This window comes from Bombina bombina, chromosome 6 (assembly GCF_027579735.1).
Source record: "Bombina bombina isolate aBomBom1 chromosome 6, aBomBom1.pri, whole genome shotgun sequence".
Lineage (NCBI taxonomy): Eukaryota > Metazoa > Chordata > Amphibia > Anura > Bombinatoridae > Bombina > Bombina bombina.
In genome coordinates this window covers 518,410,508-518,437,621 of record NC_069504.1, presented here as the reverse complement: position 1 = coordinate 518,437,621, position 27,114 = coordinate 518,410,508, and the positions used below count along the sequence as shown (strand labels likewise).

Here is a 27,114-nt window from a genome sequence, read left to right as displayed (position 1 = left end):
GTTGTCAGAGTTTTGTTTTCTGAGTCTGTGGGACGGTACACATGGATGTGCACGGCTAGGCAGTTGTTGGGGACCAGGATTAGGGGAGATGTCACCATCAGTTAGTAAAAGCAAGAGGGAGAGGGAGATGAGATGATACAGATTTGCAGTAATGAGACTGCTTTTGAGACGAGGTGCAGGGGGGGAAAGAGTGTTTAGGAATAGGTAAAGTTTGTGAGTACAAAAGTAAGGTGAGTTTAAGAGAGATGGGCTAATTAACAGCGCAGGTGGAGAGGGAGAAGGGGTAATTGAATAATGTAGTTTGTTATAGAGACAAGAGGCAGCAAAAATGAATATGAAGATTAGGCATTTTTACAAAAGAGGGAACCAGTTAAACGCATAAGACACAGTATTACAGTAGCAACTGCATAAGAAAACAATAAGGAATATAAAATATAATATTACAAAAGTACCTGCCTTTTTCTTGCCCCTTGTCCAATCCTTGTTCAATTCTTGTATAATTCTATTGTTAATGCCTTACTTATAAAATGTTCACTTTAAAAAATGTGAACATATGTTGTTATAGCAATGCACATCCCAGTGCAATGAACATCCCAAACTAGTGTGAAATATATGCAGGCAGGGCAGTCAGTCGAGTCCACTAAATTTAGTTGATTGCTAATCAAAGACAATTGGAAAGGCCAATTGGAAAGTTAGATTCTGGTCTGGTCAGGGTGAGAGGTTAAAACTATGGAATAAGACAGCTATAAATTTTAGAATAATAGCAAGTATTGATAAGGATTGAACATCACATGGCAATTAACTAAACGTCCTCCTGAGAGACATTAGGCTCCACATTAAATAGCTTATCTTTACCCTACAATGCCTGTTTAACACAGGAAGAACAGAACTGCATAGGGGCTGCAATATGTGCATCTAAACACAATAAACAAGGATTAAATTGGAGCGGACTCCTGATCCATATCAGACATGTCTGGTTATTACCCCAGCCATCCGAAAACGGTTAGCACTAATTAGCTAAAAACTAAAAGGATCAAACTACTTAGAAGAACCAATTCAAATAAATTTATTTAAGAAAAAATGTTTAACCTCCGATTTAGTCTCCCTCCACACCTCAGTGCCCTTACAACCACCTGAAGCGGAACTCCCAACTTCTATGCGCTCCCTCACCACGCAGCCGTATATGCCAACAGCCTCTGCATTGAACGGAGCTAGGACAGCAGGCCCAATGACGGCAAGCAGACGTCTGGAAGGCGGGAAAACCTCCCGTGGGTGCTGAGGAGAGGGCGTGGTTAAACTTAAACCGCCCGTCGGAACAGAATGCAAAACTAAATATCAGTTCAGTGCCCCTACACAAACGAGCCCTCAGTTAAACACAAAAAGTGTCCCATACTGTCTCCCAAAACACTATGCCTGCACATGTCAATTAAACCCCGACTCCAGGGATGAGCTAGTATCATCCTTAGTATATCCCCGCAGGGAATCTTAAGTGCTCCTCACCCACTAGGAAGACCCGCACTTACCCGCTCAGCTGTCCGACATGAAGACAGCTCCTAAGTATGAGAGGACACATCTTCCTCACAGAGACTAGGTCCAGAACAGATAGCAAAGTAACCAACTTAGATATCTGAGGTCAGAGCAGCGTAAGTGAAGAAAACACAGCAAGCACCACTTTGAATGTTCTCCACTGCTTTAAAACCACCACAGCTCGACCGCAAAGACTAACGTGGAGTAAGGCTATACACTGTAGCTTGCTTGAAGTAATCCATCTTAACTGAACAAATTATTTTAAATTACACCTAAACGTCACCTCCTCCATGCACTTAGAGGCAAAGAGAATGACTAGGGTTTATGGGTAGGGAAGTGATGCTTAACAGTTTTTGCTGTGGTATTCCCAACAGTAATTAAGATGAACCCGTGGACTCACCACATCTTTAGAATAAATTGGAATTTCTTAACCCATGATATACCTGCTTTCGGGTAATAAAAAGGGGAAGGCTGCCATAAAAAAAAAAAAAAAAAAAAAAAACACAAGTTTTCGTAGAAAATAACATTCATATATCCAGGAGAAAAATGTGGGTTTTATGTGCCTTTAAAATAAAAATAAATACAAAACAGAAAAGCTGCATAATAAAAAAAAAGCAGCTTTCCTCTTCCAATTGCATAGATGTGTTATGTACTGAAAAAACCTCAGCAGATTAAAGTGACACTGAACCCAATTTTTTTTTTCTTTCATGATTCAGATAGAACATGCAATTTTAAGCAACTTTCTAATTTACTCCTATCACCAAATTTTATTCGTTCTCTTGCTATCTTGATTTGAAAAAGGCATCTAAGCTTTTTTTGGGTTCAGGACTCTGGACAGCACTTTTTTTTTTTTTTTTTTTTTTTTTATTAGTGGATGAATTTATCCACCAATCAGCAAGAACAACACAGGTTGTTCACCAAAAATGGGCCGGCATCTAAACTTGCATTTCAAATGAAGATACCAAGAGAATTAAAGGATTACTTTCTGTTATAATTTTTAAGCTAAACAACTAACATATTAAAGTTAATAAACATTAATTAAAACCTACTGACCTATATTTTCTCCAAAACAAAGTTTCATAACGTTCTAAAAGTTATATCTTTTATTCGCCGATGATGTCACGTTATCCTGCCCACTATTTTCAGCACTGAGTGTTCAAAATACTTAAACCAATAACTTTGTGTTTAAAGCGCCATTTTGAAACCTAGGTATTGTAAACTGATTGGTACAGAGCAAAGGACACCCACGGAGTGGGTTTGGAAAACAATTAAATTTGCAGACAAGATTTCTGATATACGGTAGAGATATGTTAATGAAATGCTATTGATAAAAAGCGTATTTGGGGTAGTTAGTTACTAACAGGCATAGAAAATATTTACTTACAGTGGCCCTTTAAGAACATTTGATAATAGGAGTAAACTAGAAAGTTGCTTAAAATTTCATGCTCTATATGAATCACGAAAGAAAAAATTTGGGTTCAGTGTCCCTTTAACATTACATCTCTGCTGTTTACATTTAAACTGATTTTGGCACAAAGTATAAAATCATGGTCAAAAGATCCTCCTCTCTGAGCCTATAGAGATAAGAACAACAATTTTGAAGCCCAATGCTCCATTAACGAAATACCTCTTCAAAACCATAAAAGTGGGATGGTCTAAAAAAAAAATGTAAATGCTCTTAAAAAGAAAAAAAAAAAAAGTAACAAAAAACGTAAACACACCTGACGTGACATTGTCCTTCTCATTACAAGAAAATAAACAACTGAAATCATCCTGCCTGTAGAACATTATAAAAAAATGCAAAGTAGATACTACAAGCTCTAGATAAAAAGGGACATAAAAGTACAATTCTAAGCTAGCCACAATTTTAAAAATAAAAAAAATGTTATCATAAAACTACAAGATTAGCATATTGTGCACATGCCCAGAGACTATCCAGAAACAGAAGAAGTGCTTGATTGATACATTTGCTAGCCCATAAATCAAGCACAGAGGGTAAGGTATAAGCTGTCCAAATTAAAAATTAAATAAATAATTCTCACACAAACACAAAGAATAAAAAAAAAAGTGTAGCATACCTGTTCATGAAGATTATTTTGGAAATCCATTTGCTCCCTAAGAGTTTGCATTTTATTTTCCAAGTCAACTCTACATAACATCTCATCATGCAATTGTTTCGTAACATCATTTAAAGAAGATTCAAGCTAGAAAACAAAAGAAAATAGGTCATATTTATCAAAACAATGTAATCTTAATGTAGTCCATCAAAATAAATTATACAACAATAATACTTCCATAATCCAAAAAAATATTTAAGTGAAAATGTAACATTTATCAACCCGAACAGTTGGTTCCAGTATAGTGTGTAGAAAATATATATATATAAATTTGAAGCAGCAGGTGTTCCAGCACTCCTACTTTGGTGAATAATTCAGAACCTGGGTGCAATCCTCAAACAATATGTAGATCAGAATGCAGAAAACATAATTTATGCTTACCTGATAAATTCCTTTCTTCTGTAGTGTGATCAGTCCACGGGTCATCATTACTTGTGGGATATTAACTGCTCCCCTACAGGAAGTGCAAGAGGATTCACCCAGCAGATTTGCTATATAGCTCCTCCCCTCTACGTCACCTCCAGTCATTCGACCAAGGACCAACGAGAAAGGAGAAGCCAAGGGTGTAGTGGTGACTGGAGTATAATTTAAAAAATATTTACCTGCCTTAAAAAACAGGGCGGGCCGTGGACTGATCACACTACAGAAGAAAGGAATTTATCAGGTAAGCATAAATTATGTTTTCTTCTGTTAAGTGTGATCAGTCCACGGGTCATCATTACTTGTGGGATACCAATACCAAAGCAAAAGTACACGGATGACGGGAGGGATAGGCAGGCTCTTTATACAGAAGGAACCACTGCCTGAAGAACCTTTCTCCCAAAAATAGCCTCCGAGGAAGCAAAAGTGTCAAATTTGTAAAATTTGGAAAAAGTATGAAGCGAAGACCAAGTTGCAGCCTTGCAAATCTATTCAACAGAGGCCTCATTCTTAAAGGCCCAAGTGGAAGCCACAGCTCTAGTGGAATGAGCTGTAATTCTTTCAGGAGGCTGCTGTCCAGCAGTCTCATAAGCTAAACGAATTATGCTACGAAGCCAAAAAGAGAGAGAGGTAGCAGAAGCTTTTTGACCTCTCCTCTGACCAGAGTAAACGACAAACAGGGAAGACGTTTGTCGAAAATCTTTAGTTGCCTGTAAATAAAATTTAAGGGCACGAACTACATCCAGATTGTGCAAAAGACGTTCCTTCCTCGAAGAAGGATTTGGGCACAAGGATGGAACAACAATCTCCTGATTGATATTCCTGTTAGTGACTACCTTAGGTAAGAACCCAGGCTTAGTACGCAGAACTACCTTATCCGAGTGAAAAATCAAATAAGGAGAATCACAATGTAAGGCTGATAACTCAGAGACTCTTCGAGCCGAGGAAATAGCCATTAAAAATAGAACTTTCCAAGATAACAACTTTATATCAATGGAATGAAGGGGTTCAAACGGAACACCCTGTAAAAGGTTAAGAACAAGGTTTAAACTCCATGGTGGAGCCACAGCTTTAAACACAGGTTTAATCCTGGCCAAAGCCTGACAAAAAGCCTGAACGTCTGGAACTTCTGACAGACGCTTGTGTAACAGAATGGACAGAGCTGAGATCTGTCCCTTTAAGGAACTAGCGGATAACCCCTTTTCTAAACCTTCTTGTAGAAAAGACAATATCCTAGGAATCCTAACCTTACTCCAAGAGTAACCTTTGGATTCGCACCAATATAGGTATTTACGCCATATTTTATGGTAAATCTTTCTGGTGACAGGCTTCCTAGCCTGTATTAAGGTATCAATAACTGACTCAGAAAAACCACGCTTTGATAAGATCAAGCGTTCAATTTCCAAGCAGTCAGCTTCAGAGAAGTTAGATTTTGATGTTTGAAAGGACCCTGAATCAGAAGGTCCTGTTTCAGAGGTAACGACCAAGGTGGACAGAATGACATGTCCACCAGATCTGTATACCAAGTCCTGCGTGGCCATGCAGGCGCTATTAGAATCACTGATGCTTTCTCCTGTTTGATTCTGGCAATCAATCGAGGAAGCATCGGGAAAGGTGGAAACACAAAAGCCATCCTGAAGGTCCATGGTGCTGTCAAGGCATCTATCAGGACCGCTCCCGGATCCCTGGATCTGGACCCGTAGCGCGGAAGCTTAGCGTTCTGTCGAGACGCCATGAGATCTATCTCTGGTTTGCCCCAACGTGGAAGTATTTGGTCAAAGACCTCTGGATGAAGTTCCCACTCCCCCGGATGAAAAGTCTGACGACTTAAGAAATCCGCCTCCCAGTTCTCCACTCCCGGGATGTGGATTGCAGACAGGTGGCAAGAGTGAGACTCTGCCCAGCGAATTATCTTCGATACTTCCATCATTGCTAGGGAGCTTCTTGTCCCTCCCTGATGGTTGATATAAGCTACAGTCGTGATGTTGTCCGACTGGAACCTGATGAACCCCCGAGTTGCTAACTGGGGCCAAGCCAGAAGAGCATTGAGGACTGCTCTCAATTCCAGAATGTTTATTGGAAGAAGACTCTCCTCCTGATTCCATAGTCCCTGAGCCTTCAGAGAATTCCAGACAGCGCCCCAACCTAGTAGGCTGGCGTCTGTTGTTACAATTGACCAGTCTGGCCTGCTGAATGGCATTCCCCTGGACAGATGTGGCCGATAAAGCCACCATAGAAGAGAATTTCTGGTCTCTTGAATGGAATGAAGGACACGGCATGCATTTTGAAGTTTTGTTAACCTGTCCTCTGTCAGGTAAATCTTCATTTCTACAGAATCTATCAGAGTCCCCAGGAAGGGAACTCTTGTGAGTGGAAAGAGAGAACTTTTCTCTTTGTTCACTTTCCATCCATGCGACCTTAGAAATGCCAGTACTATCTCTGTATGAGATTTGGCAGTTTGAAAGCTTGAAGCTTGTATCAGTATGTCGTCTAAGTACGGAGCTACTGAAATTCCTCGCGGTCTTAGTACCGCCAGAAGAGTGCCCAGAACCTTTGTGAAGATTCTTGGAGCCGTAGCCAGTCCGAATGGAAGAGCTACAAACTGGTAATGCCTGTCTAAAAAGGCAAACCTTAGATACCGGTAATGAATTCTTTGAATCGGTATGTGAAGGTAAGCATCCTTTAAATCCACTGTGGTCAAGTACTGACCCTCTTGGATCATGGGCAAAATTGTTCGAATAGTTTCCATCTTGAACGATGGAACTCTTAGGAATTTGTTTAGGATCTTTAAATCCAAGATTGGCCTGAAGGTTCCCTCTTTTTGGGAACTACAAACAGATTTGAGTAAAACCCTTGTCCTTGTTCCAACCGCGGAACTGGATGGATCACTCCCATTAATAAAAGATCTTGTACGCAGCGTAGAAACGCTTCCTTCTTTGTTAGGTTTGTTGACAACCTTGACAGATGAAATCTCCCTCTTGGGGGAGAGGATTTGAAGTCCAGAAGGTATCCCTGAGATATGATCTCTAACGCCCAGGGATCCTGAACATCTCTTGCCCAAGCCTGGGCGAAGAGGGAAAGTCTGCCCCCCACTAGATCCGGTCCCGGATCGGGGGCCCTCAATTCATGCTGTCTTAGGGGCAGCAGCAGGTTTTCTGGCCTGTTTGCCCCTGTTCCAGGACTGGTTAGGTTTCCAGCCTTGTCTGTAGCGAGCAACAGCTCCTTCCTGTTTTGGTGCAGAGGAAGTTGATGCTGCTCCTGCTTTGAAATTACGAAAGGAACGAAAATTGGACTGTCTAGCCTTGGCTTTGGCCTTGTCCTGAGGCAGGGCATGACCTTTACCTCCTGTAATGTCATCAATAATCTCTTTCAAGCCGGGCCCGAATAAGGTCTGCCCTTTGAAAGGAATATTAAGCAATTTAGATTTAGACGTAACATCAGCTGACCAGGATTTTAGCCACAGAGCTCTGCGTGCCTGAATGGCGAATCCTGAATTTTTAGCCGCAAGTTTAGTTAAATGTACTACGGCATCTGAAATAAATGAATTAGCTAACTTAAGGAATTTAAGTTTGTGTGTGATGTCATCTAGTGTGGATGATTGAAGTGTCTCTTCCAGAGACTCAAACCAAAATGCTGCTGCAGCCGTGACAGGCGCAATACATGCAAGAGGTTGCAATATAAACCCTTGTTGAACAAACATTTTCTTAAGGTAACCCTCTAATTTTTTATCCATTGGATCTGAAAAAGCACAGCTATCCTCCACTGGGATAGTGGTACGCTTAGCTAAAGTAGAAACTGCTCCCTCCACCTTAGGGACCATTTGCCATAAGTCCCGTGTGGCGGCGTCTATTGGAAACATTTTTCTGAATATAGGAGGGGGTGAGAAAGGCACACCGGGTCTATCCCACTCCTTAGTAACAATGTCAGTAAGTCTCTTAGGTATAGAAAAAACGTCAGTACTCGTCGGTACCGCAAAATATTTATCCAACCTACACATTTTTTCTGGGATTGCAACTGTGTTACAATCATTCAGAGCCGCTAATACCTCCCCTAGTAACACACAGAGGTTCTCAAGCTTAAATTTAAAATTTGAAATGTCTGAGTCCAGTTTATTTGGATCAGAACCGTCACCCACAGAATGAAGCTCTCCGTCTTCACGTTCTGCAAACTGTGACGCAGTATCAGACATGGCCCTTGCATTATCAGCGCACTCTGTTCTCATCCCAGAGTGATCACGTTTACCTCTTAGTTCTGGTAGTTTAGCCAAAACTTCAGTCATAACAGTAGCCATATCTTGTAATGTGATTTGTAATGGCCGCCCAGATGCACTCGGCGCTACAATATCACGCACCTCCTGAGCGGGAGATGCAGGTACTGACACGTGAGGCGAGTTAGTCGGCATAACTCTCCCCTCGTTGTTTGGTGAAATATGTTCAATTTGTACAGATTGACTATTTTTTAAAGTAGCATCAATACATTTAGTACATAAATTTCTATTGGGCTCCACTTTGGCATTAACACATATAGCACAGAGATATTCCTCTGAATCAGACATGTTTAACACACTAGCAAATAAACAGCAACTTGGAAATACTTTTCAAAGTAATTTACAAATAATATGAAAACGAACTGTGCCTTTAAGAAGCACAGAAAATATTATAACAGATAAAATAATTAAGTTATAGCATCAATCTTTGTCAGAATATACAGTTTTAGCAAAGGATTGTTCCCCTCAGAAAATGATAACTAACCCAGGCAGCAGAAAAAAAAAAAATACACAAATAAACGTTTTTTATATCACAGTCAATACAATCAGCACAGCTCTGCTGTGAATGATTACTTCCCTCAAAAAAGACTCTTGAGATCCCTGAACTCTGTAGAGATGAACCGGATCATGCAGGAAGAAAATGAACCTCTGACTGAGTTTTTCTGATGCATAGTGAAAGCACCAAAATGGCCCCTCCCCCACGCACATAACAGTGAGAGGGATCAGTGAACTGCTCTAATTTAAATCAAAACTATTGCCAAGTGGAAAAAAAGTGCCCAAAACATTTTTTCACCCAGTACCTCAGAGAAAAAAACGTTTTTACATGCCAGCAAAAAAACATTTACCTCAATAATTAATTGTCATTTAAAACCTATTGCAAGTCCCTGCAAAATAGGTTAAGTCTATGTATACAGTTTAAAAGCCAGAGAAGTACCATTTCCCAGAAAACTGAAGTGTAAAATATACATACATGACAGCCTGATATCAGCTACATCTACTGCATTCAAGGCTGAGTTTACATTATAACGGTATGGCAGGATTTTCTCATCAATTCCATGTCAGAAAATAATAAACTGCTACATACCTCTTTGCAGATTAATCTGCCTGCTGTCCCCTGATCTGAAGTTTACCTCTCCTCAGATGGCCGAGAAACAGCAATATGATCTTAACTACTCCGGCTAAAATCATAGAAAAACTCAGGTAGATTCTTCTTCAAATTCTACCAGAGAAGGAATAACACACTCCAGTGCTATTATAAAATAACAAACTTTTGATTGAAGATATAAAAACTAAATATATCACCATAGTCCTCTCACACATCCTATCTAGTCGTTGGGTGCAAGAGAATGACTGGAGGTGACGTAGAGGGGAGGAGCTATATAGCAACTCTGCTGGGTGAATCCTCTTGCACTTCCTGTAGGGGAGCAGTTAATATCCCACAAGTAATGATGACCCGTGGACTGATCACACTTAACAGAAGAAATGTAGGGCACTCTCAGGATTTGTGATAATTGCGTGTCAGCAACAGGTTATCATTTATTTCTCTTAGTAACATCATTTATAGGTCGACGTTTCAGCTTTCGCAGAAGCCTTCATCAAGACAAGTCAAAACTTATAACGGCAATCCGCCGTGCTCACCAAAAACCGGGAAAGACGTGTGTGTGTGTATAAATAAAAATATATACACACTTGTTTTAATGTAACAGCACCACACAGTTAATCAATACTGGAAGAGTTTAAATTAAAAAGTAGAAAAAGTTGAGAAGTATTTAAGTAGTAGGCAGAATGAGGAAAAAATGGGGAAAAGGGCAGGCTTATACAGCACTAAACTATTATCCAACAATTAATGTTACACTTAAAGGGTTAAATCTGAAACAATAATACAGTACTAACTGCTAGTGGTATGCAATAGACTATTTAATGCTACATGCAAACAATTTTGAAACGGCAGCAGTGTTCAAATAAACATAACAAGGGGCCCCTTGAAAATTGCAGTCTGCAAATCTAGTTAGCAGTGGATGTTTGGGTAAATGATATACATTGCACCTGCTGTCTCGCAGACAGGTATTTCACAATACCAAAACTGGGAGTCTGACTGTGAATTGGTGTTAAACATCCACTGCTAATTAAAGCGGATCCCCATCACAATATATGTCCTACGAAGGATTTAATATCATGTCTACTTGGGACATTGTTTGCAAATTTGCAGATTGCAATTTTCAAGGGGCTCCTTGATGTAACATTTATTTTAACACTGCTGCCGTTTCAAAATTGTTTGCATGTAGCATTAAATAGAAGTATTTTATTGCAATTTATCAATTTTAACCTTTTAAGTGTAACATTAAAGGGACAGTTTACTCAAAAATGTTCTCCCCTTTAATTTGTTCCCAATGATCCACTTTACCTGCTGGAGTGTATTAAATTGTTTACAAGTAGCTCCTTTACCCTTATATTGGCATTTGAAATTGTTAATTTAGCATGTGGTATCCCCACCTATTCTGAAAGTTTGTGGCCGCGCGTACCAGCTATAGATAAGCTTTGTAAACACAGCCAGCATAAGAAATTACACTCCCAGTGTGATAAAGCAGAGATAAGGTAGTAAAATGTTGATTTTCCATTGTTCTCTCAAAGTATTGGTGATTGTTTTAAGGACAGATATAAGATAAAGAAGCAGGTATATGTGCACAATGTGATACAGTAATGAGATCTGATTATACCTACAAGCTCAACCCATTTTATTAGGCTGTGGCTTCAAAACACAAAATCAGAGCTTTAATATACAGAAATAAACCTTAAAAAGCTAATTTTCATACATTTTTTACTCTGCAGTTGGTAAGAAAAGCAATGGTAAACACATTAAGGGAAAAACTATTTTACAGTATACTGTCCCTTTAAATGTTGGATAACAGTTTAGTGCTGGATTGTATGTACTGATGAGAAAGAAAAATATAGGCAGAAGTAAACATGCACCCATGGGTGTGCTAAATTTACTAAAATTATTTCCCGTACATTGCAGAAAAACAAATGTTTCATGCCCCTTTAACAGTTTAAAAACAATTTAAAAAACAAAAACAGGAGATAGCATACTATTTATAATAAATATTTAGGTAGAAAAGCTAAAAATGCATTCATTCAATGCACAAAATACCATTCAGGGCTAGATTAAGAGTGGAGCAGTAGTTTGCTAGCATCACGTAGCACGCATATTAAATTTAAAAAAAAGTTTTTGCTCGCTAACATGGATTGCGTAAAGAGCCAAACAGCAAATATAACAACGTAACCATATTCCCCCATACACTTCAATAGAAGGTGAAAATTTGATGAAAAAAACAAAAAACAAAACAAAAAAAAAACACAACAACCTTACTCTCGTGCAAACCCGATTGCATTTTCTCAAGTGCGCTAACCCAACATGTAAATATTAATATTTTACATTCCGATGTTTTCGCATAGCAGAATATGTTCTATTTATGCTTAAATACAAAAAATGCTATGTATCTGATGTTTTTTCGGTAAAATATATCTATACACACACACACATACATTTAGGCTATGTCTATGTTAAAGCCCTTTGCAGCCCTCTTTTTTTCACCCGAGATCCTCATATGTTTGAGCCCTTATAAGTTATTGCAATTTTTATAAAATACAATTATTAGTGTTATGAGTGCAACTGTTTTGGTGAGTAACAGTTAACTAGAGTTCAGAAGTAGCGCTATCCCCTCATCACTTCCGCACAACAGTTAGCGCGCCACTCGTAATCTAGACCTCAATGCGCTATTTATTTAAACAAAATTCCTCTCTTACATCAGATAACTGAGCTTTCAGATCTTGGAGTTGTCCTTCAAGGTTTCTTTTCCCACTATACGCAGTTGCAAGATCGGCTTCTTTGGAGTTCAACTTAGCTTCTAATTCTCTCAACTGATTCTGAGCAAGGCTTAAATCATTTTCCTTTTTATTACATCTGTAGGGACATTTTGACACGTCAAGTTGATGGAAAAAGTTAACAGTACATAAAAAGGATATTGAAATATGTTCTTATATAGACACGCATTAAGCTTATTTAAAATAGATGTACAGGAACACTGTCAAAAATAGCAAGGGTTAAAGTGTAGGAATAGTTTCTATAACTCATAACTAGTTTAGTGCATTTTACACCACTTTTATAGCGTTTCAAATTCATTTTTATTTAATTCCATCTTTGTAAGGAATGAAAAATTATGGATTAAGTCAGACTGTTTTTAATTTCACAAAGCTCTACCTTTCAAGAACTATAACAAAATGCTGTACTTTAATTGAGCTGTCTTTATTGCCTTGTGATTCAAACAGAAAGTATAACCAGTATATAAACACTGTATACGAATGAGGAAAAAGGAACGCTGAGTCTTAGAGAGTGGGTGAAATTAAGTTTTATTTAGGAGCAGGCTTTTCATCAGACACTTGGTAAGCTCCTATCTTAAGCGTTTCGCACATGGGCACATGCACTTCATCATGTACTTGGTAGATGGATACCTTTTGTAAAAGAAATAGAAATATTCAAGAACTCTAGAAAACTTTAAAAAGGACAGGAAACCCACAATTTTTATTTTGTGATTTAGACCGAGCATACTGTATTATCAGATTTGATTTGTTGTAATTGGATTATTTGTGGAAGATACCTAGGTAGGTAGCATGCACATGTTCTTGCATATGTATAACATTCTTGTAAAACTGCTACAATATAGTGCTTCAGACACATGCTTACTTCCCTTATTTTCAACAAAAGCATACCAAGAGAACAAAGAACATTTAATTAAAGTCAAATGGGAAGTTGTTTAAAATTACATTCTCTATCTAAATCATGAAAGAAAAAACCTTTGGGTTTCATGTCCCTTTAGGATATTATGATAGCCACAAACATCCTGAACACATCACAACTAAAATTAAAATGGACATTACAACAGTAAAATGCTACATACTGCAAAATGTTACATTCAAAGGAAAGGTTGACATGAAAATTATAAGTAGATATATTGAAAAAAAATCTGTTTAAATACAGAAGAAACAAGTGTAAACTTTTAGTTTCAATTAGCAAGAGGTGCCTGTGTAGCAACCTAGGTGTCCTCATCTAATCTGTTGTGCTAATGCACTGGCTTTGTAAAATATAGCAATGCTAAAAAGGGCTTTAAACCCTGTGAGATAGTAACTTTTTGTGGGGACATCCTAAAACATTTAATGTGAAAATGGCTTAATGTAGCATAATGAGTAAAAAAGTGACCAAATGTTAATCAATTGCTGCATAATTTTGCACAACCCAAGATTTCCACTATCCAAGCCTATCCTAGAAGTTTCATGGATTTTGGAATTCCACAAGGCAAATGAGTGACATTAAGCTTGTTTGTTGGGGAGCTTAATGTGGCTTAACGTACAAAATTGAACTTAGATCTTAACCAATTTCCCCCAAACTTCTCACAATATATTAATCTATCTATTCAAATATATTCTAAAAATTTCAGAACATTTGATAAAACATACCAAAAGTTATTCACATTTAACTATTTTTTTTACAATCCTAAAACATTTAATGTGAGCAGCTTAAAGGGACAGTTCAGCTAAAAACTTTCTCCCCTTTAAATTATTCCCAATTATCCTTTTTACCTGCTAGAGTGTATTAAATTGGTTGCAAGTAGCTCCTTTACTCATATATCAGCATTTGAAATAGCTGATTTAGATTGTGGTTTCCCAACCTATACGCTATTGACAAACCTAAGTAAACACAGCCAGCAGAAGAGATTACACCCTTAGTAGGGGGCATGATAGTTAAGTAATAAAATGATAATTTTCCATTGTTCTCTCTATGTATTGAGCTTTGGTGTTCCAGACAAATATAAGATAAGGAAGCAAGTCTGTGTACATTAAAGTGATAACATAATGAGATCTGATATTACCTGAAGCTCAACCCATTGTAATAGGCTGTGGTTTCAAAGCACAAAACCAGCTACTTCAGATACACAAATAAACCAGAAAATGCAATTTCTCAAATATTTTATACTCTGCAGTTGGTATAACAAGTCATTTAAAATACATTTATGGAAAAATAATTTTACAGTGTACTGTCCCTTTAATGTAAAAAGAGCCTAATGTACCAAAATTCACCTAAACATCAATCAGTTGCCTTGAAACTTGGCACAAACTCAGTTTGTCATTTTCCAAACCTATCCTAGAAGTTTCATGGTATTTGGTGTCCCACAAGGCAAATGAGTGACATTAAGCTTGTTTTTTGGGGAGCTTAATGTGGCGTAATGAGAAAAAAAGTGGCCAAATGTTAATCAATTGCTGCATAATTTTGCACAACCCAAGATTTCCACTATCCAAGCCTATCCTAGAAGTTTTATGGATTTTGGAATTCCACAAAGAAAATGAGTGACATTAAGCTTGTTTTTTGGGGAGCTTAATGTGGCTTAACGTACAAAATTGAACTTAGATCTTAACCAATTTCCCCCAAACTTCTCACAATACATTAATCTATCTATTCAAACATATTCTGAAAATGTCAGAACATTTGATAAAACATACCAAAAGTTATTCACATTTAATAATTTTTTTACAATAATAAAACATTTAATGTGAGCAGTTTAATGTAAAAAGATCTTAATGTACCAAAATTCACCTAAACATCGATCAATTGCCTTGAAACTTGGCACAAACTCAGTTTGTCATTTTCCAAACCTATCCTAGAAGTTTCATGGTATTTGGTTTCCCACAAGGCAAAGGAGTGACATTAAGCTTGTTTTTTGGGGAGCTTAATGTGGCTTAACGTACAAAATTGAACTTAGATCTTAACCAACTTCCCCCAAACTTCTCACAATATATTAATCTATCTATTCAAACAATCTGAAAATTTCAGGAAATTTGATAAAACATACCAAAAGTTATTCGCATTTAACAATTTTTTTTCAATCTTAAAACAAACGGCTAGATTTAGAGTTTTGTCGGTAAGGACCCGCGTAGCTAACGCTGGCTTTTTTCTGGCCGCACCATAAAAATAACTCTGGTATTGAGAGTCCACATAAAGGCTGCGTTAGGCTCCAAAAAAGGAGCGTAGAGCATATTTAACGCCACTGCAACTCTCGATACCAGAGTTGCTTACGGACGCGGCCAGCCTCAAAAACGTGCTCGTGCACGATTCCCCCATGGGAAACAATGGGGCTGTTTGAGCTGAAAAAAAACCTAACACCTGCAAAAAAGCCGCGTTCAGCTCCTAACGCAGCCCCATTGTTTGCTATGGGGAAACACTTCCTACGTCTGCACCTAACACTCTAACATGTACCCCGAGTCTAAACACCCCTAACCTTACACTTATTAACCCCTATTCTGCCGCCCCCGCTATTGCTGACCCCTGCATATTATTATTAACCCCTAATCTGCCGCTCCGTAAACCGCCGCTACTTACATTATCCCTATGTACCCCTAATCTGCTGCCCCTAACACCACCGACACCTATATTATATTTATTAACCCCTAATCTGCCCCCCCACAACGTCGCCTCCACTTATTAACCCCTAATCTGCCGACCGGACCTGAGCGCTACTATAATAAAGTTATTATGCCCTAATCCGCCTCACTAACGCTATAATAAATAGTATTAACCCCTAATCTGCCCTCCCTAACATCGCCGACACCTAACTTCAATTATTAACCCCTAATCTGCCGACTGGAGCTCACCGCTATTCTAATAAATGTATTAACCCCTAAAGCTAAGTCTAACCCTAACACTAACACCCCCCTAATTTAAATATAATTTACATCTAACGAAATTAATTATCTCTTATTAAATAAATTATTCCTATTTAAAGCTAAATACTTACCTGTAAAATAAATCCTAATATAGCTACACTATAAACTATAATTATATTATAGCTATTTTAGGATTAATATTTATTTTACAGGTAACTTTGTAATTATTTTAACCAGGTACAATAGCTATTAAATAGTTAATAACTATTTAATAGTTACCTAGTTAAAATAACAAAATTACCTGTAAAATAAATCCTAACCTAAGTTACAATTAAACCTAACACTACACTATCATTAAATTAATTAAATAAAATATCTACAATTACCTACAATTAAATAAACTAACTAAAGTACAAAAAATAAAAAAGAACTAAGTTACAAAAAAATAAAAAAATATTTACAAACGTAAGGAAAATCTTACAACAATTTTAAACTAATTACACCTACTCTAAGCCCCCTAATAAAAAATGCCCTACCCTATTCTAAATTACTGAAGTTCAAAGCTCTTTTACCTTACCAGCCCTGAACAGGGCCCTTTGCGGGGCATGCCCCAAAGAATTCAGCTCTTTTGCCTGTTAAAAAAAAAAAAAAAAAAAAAAAATACAATACCCCCCCCCCAACATTACAACCCACCACCCACATACCCCTAATCTAACCCAAACCCCCCTTAAATAAACCTAACACTAAGCCCCTGAAGATCATCCTGCCTTGTCTTCACCATACCAGGTTCACCGATCGGTCCTGGCTCCAAAATCTTCATCCAACCCAAGCGGGGGCTGGAGATCCATCATCCGGCGGCTGAAGAGGTCCAGAAGAGGCTCCAAAGTCTTCATCCTATCCGGGAAGAAGAGTAGATCCGGACCGGCAACCATCATCTTCCAAGCGGCATCTTCTATCTTCATCCGATGAGGACCGGCTCCATCCTGAAGACCTCCACCGCGGACCCATCTTCATCCGGCGACGTCCAACTGAAGAATGACTGTTCCTTTAAGGGACGTCATCCAAGATGGCATCCCTCGAATTCCGATTGGCTGATAGAATCCTATCAGCCAATCGGAATTAAGGTAGGAATATTCTGATTGGCTGATGGAATCAGCCAATCAGAATCAAGTTCAATCCGATTGGCTTAACCAATCAGATTGAGCTTGCATTCTATTGGCTGTTCCGATCAGCCAATAGAATGCAAGCTCAATCTGATTGGCTGATTGGATCAGCCAATCAGAATATTCCTACCTTAATTCCGATTGGCTGATAGGATTCTATCAGCCAATCGGAATTCGAGGGATGCTATCTTGGATGACGTCCCTTAAAGGAACCGTCATTCTTCAGTTGGACGTCGCCGGATGAAGATGGGTCCGCGGTGGAGGTCTTCAGGATGGAGCCGGTCCTCATCGGATGAAGATAGAAGATGCCGCTTGGAAGATGGTTGCCGGTCTTGATCTACTCTTCTTCCCGGATAGGATGAAGACTTTGGAGCCTCTTCTGGACCTCTTCAGCCGCCGGATGATGGATCGCCAGCCCCCGCTTGGGTTGGATGAAGATTTTGGAGCCAGGACCGATCGGTGAACCTGATATGGTGAAGACAAGGTAGGATGATCTTCAGGGGCTTAGTGTTAGGTTTATTTAAGGGGGGTTTGGGTTAGATTAGGGGTATGTGGGTGGTGGGTTGTAATGTTGGGGGGGGGGGTATTGTATGCTTTTTTTACAGGCAAAAGAGCTGAATTCTTTGGGGCATGCCCCGCAAAGGGCCCTGTTCAGGGCTGGTAAGGTAAAAGAGCTTTGAACTTTAGTAATTTAGAATAGGGTAGGGCATTTTTTATTTTGGGGGGCTTTGTTATTTTATTAGGGGGCTTAGAGTAGGTGTAATTAGTTTAAAATTGTTGTAAGATTTTCCTTATGTTTGTAAATATTTTTTTATTTTTTGTACTTTAGTTTTATTTCATTGTAGTTATTTGTAGGTATTGTATTTAATTAATGTATTGATATTGTATTTTAGCTATTAAATAGTTATTAACTATTTAATAGCTATTGTACCTGGTTAAAATAAATACAAAGTTACCTGTAAAATAAATATTAATCCTAAAATAGCTATAATATAATTATAATTTATATTGTAGCTATATTAGGATTTATTTTACAGGTAAGTATTTAGCTTTAAATAGGAATAATTTATTTAATAAGTTAATTAATTTCGTTAGATTTAAATTATATTTAAGTTAGGGGGGTGTTAGTGTTAGGGTTAGACTTAGCTTTAGGGGTTAATACATTTATTAGAATAGCGGTGAGCTCCAGTCGGCAGATTAGGGGTTAATACTATTTATTATAGGGTTAGTGAGGCGGAGTAGGGGTTAATAACTTTATTATGATAGCGGTGCGGTCCACTCGGCAGATTAGGGGTTAATAAGTGTAGGCGACGTTGTGGGGTGCAGATTAGGGGTTAATAAATATAATATAGGGGTCGGCGGTGTTAGGGGCAGCAGATTAGGGGTACATAAGGATAACGTAGGTGGCGGTCGGCAGATTAGGGGTTAAAAAAAATTAAATCGAGTGGCGGCGATGTGGGGGGGCCTCTGTTTAGGAGTACATAGGTAGTTTATGGGTGTTAGTGTACTTTAGAGCACAGTAGTTAAGAGCTTTATGAACCGGCGTTAGCCCAGAAAGCTCTTAACTACTGACTTTTTTCTGCGGCTGGAGTTTTGGCGTTAGATTTCTCACTTCAGACACGACTCTAAATACCGGAGTTAGAAAAATCCCATTGAAAAGATAGGATACGCAATTAACGTAAGGGGATCTGCGGTATGGAAAAGTTGCGGCTGAAAAGTGAGCGTTAGACCCTTTTTTGAGTGACTCCAAATACCGGAGGTAGCCTAAAACCAGCGTTGGGAGCCTCTAACGCTGGTTTTCACGGCTATCGCCAAACTCCAAATCTAGGCCTTAATGTGAGCAGCTTTATGTAAAAAGAGCTTAATGTACCAAAATTCACCAAAACTTCAATCAATTGCCTTGAAACTTGGCACAAACTCAGTGTTTCACTTTCCAAACCTATCCTAGAAGTTTCATGGATTTTGGTGTTCCACAAGGCAAATAAGTGACATTAAGCTTGCTTTTTGGGGAGCTTAATGTGGCTTAACGTACCAAATTTATCTTAGATCTTAACCAATTTCCCCCAAACGTCCCACAATACATTAATCTATCTATTCAAACATATTCTAAAATTTTCAGGACATTTGATAAAACATACCAAAAGTTATTTACATTTAACAGTTTTTTTTTACAATCGTAAAACATATGGGGGCTTATTTATCATAGCGTCAATCTCAGTGCGTTCGCAGGCGTCAAAATGCTCGCCAGACATCGCTGCAGTGGATCCACATACAATGCTCTTATTTATAAAAAAACACGTCAAAAACACGTGCGTCAAGTATGGTGCGATGAGCATCGGACTGTTAACTAACAGTCATCGATGTTGCAGTTATTCAGGTTTTTCCTGAGAGAAGCGCTCAACCTGAGAACGAACAATAGCATAATAGCTTGTTCTATGGCTAGTTACCACCCAAGAAGCAGCCTCATTTTGCCCAACATGTGCCTTTCACAGAGAAGAACTTTCCTGAAGCATTTCAGTCTGATCCTGACTTCACAGTACAGCCCAGCCCCAAAATACCAGGCAATCCCTCTCTGAACGAGAGATGCAGCAAAACCCCAGACGTACGTTTCGGCCTATTGTGGGCCTCGTCAGTGAGGTGCAGACATATCCCTCTAGGCACACTGAGCATGTCTGGATTCCCGCATCACACATAGGGAGACTTCCCTAAGTGGATTACTTTGTGTATACATATTTACATGTCCCTAAATTCCTTTTTTGTTCTAAACAATGTTGTCTTTCATGTCTGTGTTTATTTATACCAATATATGTATATAGTGTAAATGTATTATTATTCTGAGCAGGAATAATTGTGAATATAACATGTCATCAGGGTATCATATGTATTTAATTTACAATCAATGGATATTTTAAGAGCTGGGCCAGTTTTCTCTCTGTACCTGTGTAACCCCTCTGGATTGCAATCTAGTTTTAAAAACCACCCCTACACAGGTGTTATAAAATCGTCTGGCATATGATGACATTTCTTAATGAAAATGAAATTCAAGAGAAGGAAGAAATACACTAAAAATAGCATGACAGTAAAGAGGTGATTTTAATTTCTGCTGTATCTGAATCATGACAGTTTAATGTTAGGTGGGCTATCCCTTTGAGCTATCAGTTTAAGATTATATTGAATCAAACATCATTCAAATTTTAAAATCATTGTCTAAAATATTACATTGTGTGTCCTAATATAAAGCAAAATGTTAACCTCCAGCACTGGTGATAGGAGTGCCAGCTTGAAGAGCTCCTGCCAAAGCTCCAGATTTGTAATTCAAATGAAAAAAGTTCAAGCAGCACCTCCAATTGTACAAATTATTCCAATTTTATTGTACCAAGGCACACAAAATCATGACGTTTCGGGCTCAAATACCCTTAATCATATAACTTAAACATACTAAACACCTCTCTTAAATACCCTCTACCACAGGTGTTGCTAATTATAACATTCAATGTCAGAATTTTAACTCTTAAGTGTAAATGCCACCTAGTGGTCAGTATAAAGAATAACATAATATACTTTAAAAACGTCTAACCATGCTACATACATGTATTGAAACATACAAGAATACTTTTTACAAAAATTTTTACAGAAAAACAATTTCTTTCAAAATAACAATTGTTTTACAGAAAAACCTCTTATGGAGTAGTTACAGATCCGGAAGAAAGGGTTTCTTTTTTCTAATAATCACATTTGGAAAAGTAGAATCTAAGCAAATCTACAGAAAAATCTAGAGAAAAATATTTAGATCTATTTCACGGTTCATACCCTTTGGGAACATACAATCTAACCTATAGATCCACATAGATTCTCTTTTCTTTAAAATTAATTCTCTATTTCCACCTCTACGAGGGATGGGAACATGATCAATTATTTGGAACTTTAATTGAGCAATTGAGTGACCTTTTGATAGAAAATTACTAGAGACTGGGGCATTTAGATCTTTACATCTTATATTTGATTTATGTTGGATAATCCTATCCCTTACTCTCCGAATAGTCTCGCCAATGTAAATCCACCCACACGGGCATTTGATAAGATAAATCACATAACAGGAGTTGCATGTAAGAAAAGCATTAATTTTATATACTTTGCCTGTGTGTGGATGTACAAAGGTAGAACCTTTTACCATGTTGTTACAATTTGCACAGCCTAAACAAGGGTAACAACCCCAATTTTTTTCGGTAATATAACTCTGCTTCAATTTTTTACTACCTATATCAGCCCTCACCAACTTATCTTTAATGCTGGAGCTTTTCCTGTATGCAGACATTGGACTATTAGAAAATGATTGCACACCTGGATGGCATTCTCTCAACATAAACCAATACTTATTAATAATCCTTTTTATCTTTGAACTTTGTTTACTATATTCTGATACAAAAAGAATTCTATCCTTCTTATCCTGTTCCTTAATGGTATTGGTGCATGTGTCTTCACTAGCTCTTTTCACTTCCTCATGCAATAGGTCCGTTGGATAACCCCTATTACTGAATTTCTGACCCATTTCTTTAAGCCTTTTAGTAGCAAGTTCTTTGTCAGACACTATCCTCTTGACTCTTGTCATTTGGCTTCTAGGTAGAGATCTAATCAAAGCCGGTGGATGAGCACTTGTAAAGTGCAACAAACTATTCTTGTCTGTACTTTTCTTATATATATCTGATTTTAACATTCCACCTTCTTTATAAACCAAAGTGTCAAGAAAATGTAATCAATGTTTCTATCAAAAGGTCACTCAATTGCTCAATTAAAGTTCCAAATAATTGATCATGTTCCCATCCCTCGTAGAGGTGGAAATAGGGAATTAATTTTAAAGAAAAGAGAATCTAGGTGGATCTATAGGTTAGATTGTATGTTCCCAAAGGGTATGAACCGTGAAATAGATCTAAATATTTTTCTCTAGATTTTTCTGTAGATTTGCTTAGATTCTACTTTTCCAAATGTGATTATTAGAAAAAAAGAAACCCTTTCTTCCGGATCTGTAACTACTCCATAAGAGGTTTTTCTGTAAAACAATTGTTATTTTGAAAGAAATTGTTTTTCTGTAAAAAATTTTGTAAAAAGTATTCTTGTATGTTTCAATACATGTATGTAGCATGGTTAGACTTTTTTAAAGTATATTATATGTTATTCTTTACATTGTGTGTCCTAATGTCAGAATCAATGTTTATCTTTAATACTAATTACACATATACATACTTTCAAAGTACAATACACAATGTAACAGATAGGACTTACAAGTTCTGATGGGTGATCAATGACACAAGTATCGAGCAATTTTATTCGTTAGTGATACTATACAATGTATATTTAAATTTGATTAGCCGATGTCATAAGTCATGTGATTATGCATATCCCTATCAAACGTGGTGGGAAAAAAAATGTGTGGGTTGTCTAGGAGTATTGCGTCATATTTGGTGCGAAAAGTGTTGCATCAAATTTGGTGCGAAGTGGTGAGTGGGACTTGTATTACATGCCTTAAACATGGTGTATATAGATTTATCCAAAAAAACAAAAAAAATAAAAAAAGGAGGTTAGCTATATTATGTTATGTATTTATTTAATTTGTATCTCTATATCTACTAGTGCACCAAGTTTGGAGCAATAATATTGTCCTCTTGCTTTGTAATAGACAAAGATGTAACATAATCCATAAGTAGTAATGTATTTCATTTTTATCCCTATATCTACTAGTGAATCAAAATTGAAGCATTACTTTGCACCAAATTTGGAGCAATAATATTGTTTGATTTAGAAAGAGTATAGAATTTTAATAAAGTTTATAATTTACTTTTATTATCTAATATACTTTGTCTTGCAGAAATCGAACATAACCTTCCTGTGTTTTCAGACTCCAATTGATTTCTATGGCATCCGCGGCCTCAAGGGTAGTGGTTTGAACGATCGGTATGTTGCGCTGGAATAGACGCAAGTGTACCTGTTAAATGTTTGGTAAATTGGAAAAAGGGTCATATAGAGTCGAATGTGTATTTGAAACATCTGGGATGACGCAAGCATCGATCTGCATCAGATTGAGATCGCGGGAGGGTATATTATGTCACATTTCAACATTTGACGATCTTGACACTTTGATAATTACGGCAGATTCCATTTGCATCAGATATGACGTGAGATTCTAGTGGATTCCATCGTATTATCAGTTGAAGCTTTGATAAATTGGACCCTAAATGTTTTAGGATTGTAAAAAAATGGTTTAATGTAAATAACTTTTGGTATGTTTTATCAAATGTCCTAAATTTTTCAGAATATATTTGAATAGATAGATTAATGTATTGTGAGCAGTTTGGGGGAAATTGGTTAAGATCTAAGTTCAATTTTGTACGTTAAGCCACATTAAGCTCCCCAAAAAAACAAACTTAATATCACTTATTTGCCTTGTGGGAAACCAAATACCATGAAACTTCTTGGATAGGTTTTGAAAGTGAAAAACTGAGTTTGTGCCAAGTTTCAAGGCAATTGATTGATGTTTAGGCAAATTTTGGTACATTAAGCTCTTTTTTGCGTTAAGCCATTCACATGAAGGGGCCTATTTATTATGTGTCTGTCTGACATGATCCGATCAGCGGATCATGTCCGACAGACATCGATGAATGCGGAGAGCAATACGCTCTCCACATTCAGCATTGCACCAGCAGCTCTTATGAACTGCTGGTGCAATGCTGCCCCCTGCAGATTTGCGGCCAATCGGCCGCTAGCAGGTGGCTGTCAATCAACCTGATCGTATTCGATTGGGTTGAAATGCGGCGATGTCTGTCCGCTTCCTCAGAGCAGGCGGACAGGTTATGGAGCAGGGGTCTTTAGACTGCTGCTTCATAACTGGTGTTTCTGGCAAGCCGGAAGTCTCGACAGAAACATGGGCCCTCAAGCTCCATACGGAGCTTAATAAATGGGCCCCGAAATGTTTTAGGATTGTTAAAAACATATTTAAATGTGAATAACTTTTGTTATGTTTTATCAAATATCCTTTTTTTCAGAATATGTTTAAACAGATAGATTAATGTATTATGGGAAGTTTGAGGGAAATTGGTTAACATCCAAGTTAAATTTTGTACATTAAGCCACATTAAGCTCCCCAAAAAACAAGCTTAATGTCACTCCTTTGCCTTGTGGGAAACCAAATACCATGAAACTTCTAGGATAGGTTTGGAAAATGACAAACTGAGTTTGTGCCAAGTTTCAAGGCAATTGATCGATGTTTAGGTGAATTTTGGTACATTAAGCTCTTTTTACATTAAACTGCTCACATTAAATGTTTTAGGATTGTAAAAAAAATTATTAAATGTGAATAACCTTTGGTATGTTTTATCAAATTTCCTGAAATTTTCAGAATATGTTTGAATAGATAGATTAATGTATTGTGGGAAGTTTGGGGGAAATTGGTTAAGATCTGAGTTCAATTTTGTACTTTAAGCCAGACTAAGCTCCCCAAAAAACAAGCTTAATGTCACTCCTTTGCCTTGTGGGACACCAAATACCATGAAACTTCTAGGATAGGCTTGGATAGTGGAAATCTTGGGTTGTGCAAAATTATGCAGCAATTGATTAACATTTGGCCACTTTTTTACTCATTAAGCTCCCCAAAGAACAAGCTTAATGTCACTCATTTGCCTTGTGGGACACCAAATACCATGAAACTTCTAGGATAGGTTTGGAAAGTGACAAACTGAGTTTGTGCCAAGTTTCAAGGCAATTGATCGATGTTAATGTGAGCAGCTTAATGTACCAAAATTCACCTAAACGGCTAGATTTAGAGTTTTGTCGGTAAGGACCCGCGTAGCTAACGCTTGCTTTTTTCTGGCCGCACCTTTAAAATAACTCTGGTATTGAGAGTCCATATAATGTCAGCGTTAGGCTCCAAAAAAGGAGCGTAGAGCATATTTAACGCAAATGCAACTCTCGATACCAGAGTTGCTTACGGACGCGGCCAGCCTCAAAAACGTGCTCGTGCACGATTCCCCCATAGAAAACAATGGGGCTGTTTGAGCTGAAAAAAACACCTGCAAAAAAGCCGCGTTCAGCTCCTAACGCAGCCCCATTGTTTGCTATGGGGAAACACTTCCTACGTCTGCACCTAACACTCTAACATGTACCCCGAGTCTAAACACCCCTAACCTTACACTTATTAACCCCTAATCTGCCGCTCCGTAAACCGCCGCTACTTACATTATCCCTATGTACCCCTAATCTGCTGCCCCTAACACCGCCGACCCCTATATTATATTTATTAACCCCTAATCTGCCCCCCCACAACGTCGCCTCCACCTGCCTACACTTATTAACCCCTAATCTGCCGACCGGACCTGAGCGCTACTATAATAAAGTTATTAACCCCTAATCCGCCTCACTAAGCCTATAATAAATAGTATTAACCCCTAATCTGCCGACTGGAGCTCACCGCTATTCTAATAAATGTATTAACCCCTAAAGCTAAGTCTAACCCTAACACTAACACCCCCCTAAGTTAAATATAATTTTAATCTAACGAAATTAATCTCTTATTAAATAAATTATTCCTATTTAAAGCTAAATACTTACCTGTAAAATAAATCCTAATATAGCTACAATAAAAATTATAATTATATAATAGCTATTTTAGGATTAATATTTATTTTACAGGTAACTTTGTATTTATTTTAACCAGGTACAATAGCTATTAAATAGTTAATAACTATTTAATAGTTACCTAGTTAAAATAACAAAATTACCTGTAAATTAATCCTAACCTAAGTTACAATTAAACCTAACACTACACTATCATTAAATTAATTAAATAAAATATCTACAATTACCTACAAATAAACCTAACACTACACTATCAATACATTAATTAAATACAATATCTACAAATAACTACAATGAAATAAACTAACTAAAGTACAAAAAATAAAAAAATATTTACAAGCATAAGGAAAATCTTACAACAATTTTAAACTAATTACACCTACTCTAAGCCCCCTAATAAAATAACAAAGCCCCCCAAAATAAAAAATGCCCTACCCTATTCTAAATTACTAAAGTTCAAAGCTCTTTTACCTTACCAGCCCTGAACAGGGCCCTTTGCGGGGCATGCCCCAAAGAATTCAGCTCTTTTGCCTGTAAAAAAAAAAAAAACATACAATACCCCCCCCCCCCCAACATTACAACCCACCCACATACCCCTAATCTAACCCAAACCCCCCTTAAATAAACCTAACACTAAGCCCCTGAAGATCATCCTACCTTGTCTTCACCATACCAGGTTCACCGATCGGTCCTGGCTCCAAAATCTTCATCCAACCCAAGCGGGGGCTGGCGATCCATCTTCCGGCGGCTGAAGTGGTCCTGAAGAGGCTCCAAAGTCTTCATCCTATCCGGGAAGAAGAGTAGATCCGGACCGGAAACCATCTTCCAAGCGGCATCTTCTATCTTCATCCTGACCGGCTCCATCCTGAAGACCTCCACCGCGGACCCATCTTCATCCGGCGACGTCCAACTGAAGAATGACGGTTCCTTTAAGGGAAGTCATCCAAGATGGCGTCCCTCAAATTCCGATTGGCTGATAGGATTCTATCAGCCAATCGGAATTAAGGTAGGAATATTCTGATTGGCTGATGGAATCAGCCAATCAGAATCAAGTTCAATCTGATTGGCTGATCCAGGATGGAGCCGGTCCTCATCGGATGAAGATAGAAGATGCCGCTTGGAAGATGATGGTTGCCGGTCCGGATCTACTCTTCTTCCCGGATAGGATGAAGACTTTGGAGCCTCTTCTGGACCTCTTCAGCCGCCGGAAGATGGATCGCCAGCCCCCGCTTGGGTTGGATGAAGATTTTGGAGCCAGGACCGATCGGTGAACCTGGTATGG

The 27,114-nt window shown here is 37.9% G+C and overlaps 1 protein-coding gene across 1 annotated transcript in view; it reads right to left on the bottom strand.

Annotated features, from left to right (window-relative positions):
• The window catches only part of LOC128664506 (lamin-L(III)-like), a 102,291-nt gene that overhangs the window by 64,756 nt on the left and 10,421 nt on the right, over positions 1 to 27,114 (bottom strand). Inside the window, exons 2-3 of the mRNA XM_053719327.1 lie at positions 12,136 to 12,292; positions 3,606 to 3,731 (exon numbers count right to left, since the gene is read on the bottom strand). Of these exons, the coding sequence (XP_053575302.1) occupies positions 3,606 to 3,731; positions 12,136 to 12,292 (283 nt within the window). The remainder of the gene's footprint in view (positions 1 to 3,605; positions 3,732 to 12,135; positions 12,293 to 27,114) is intronic.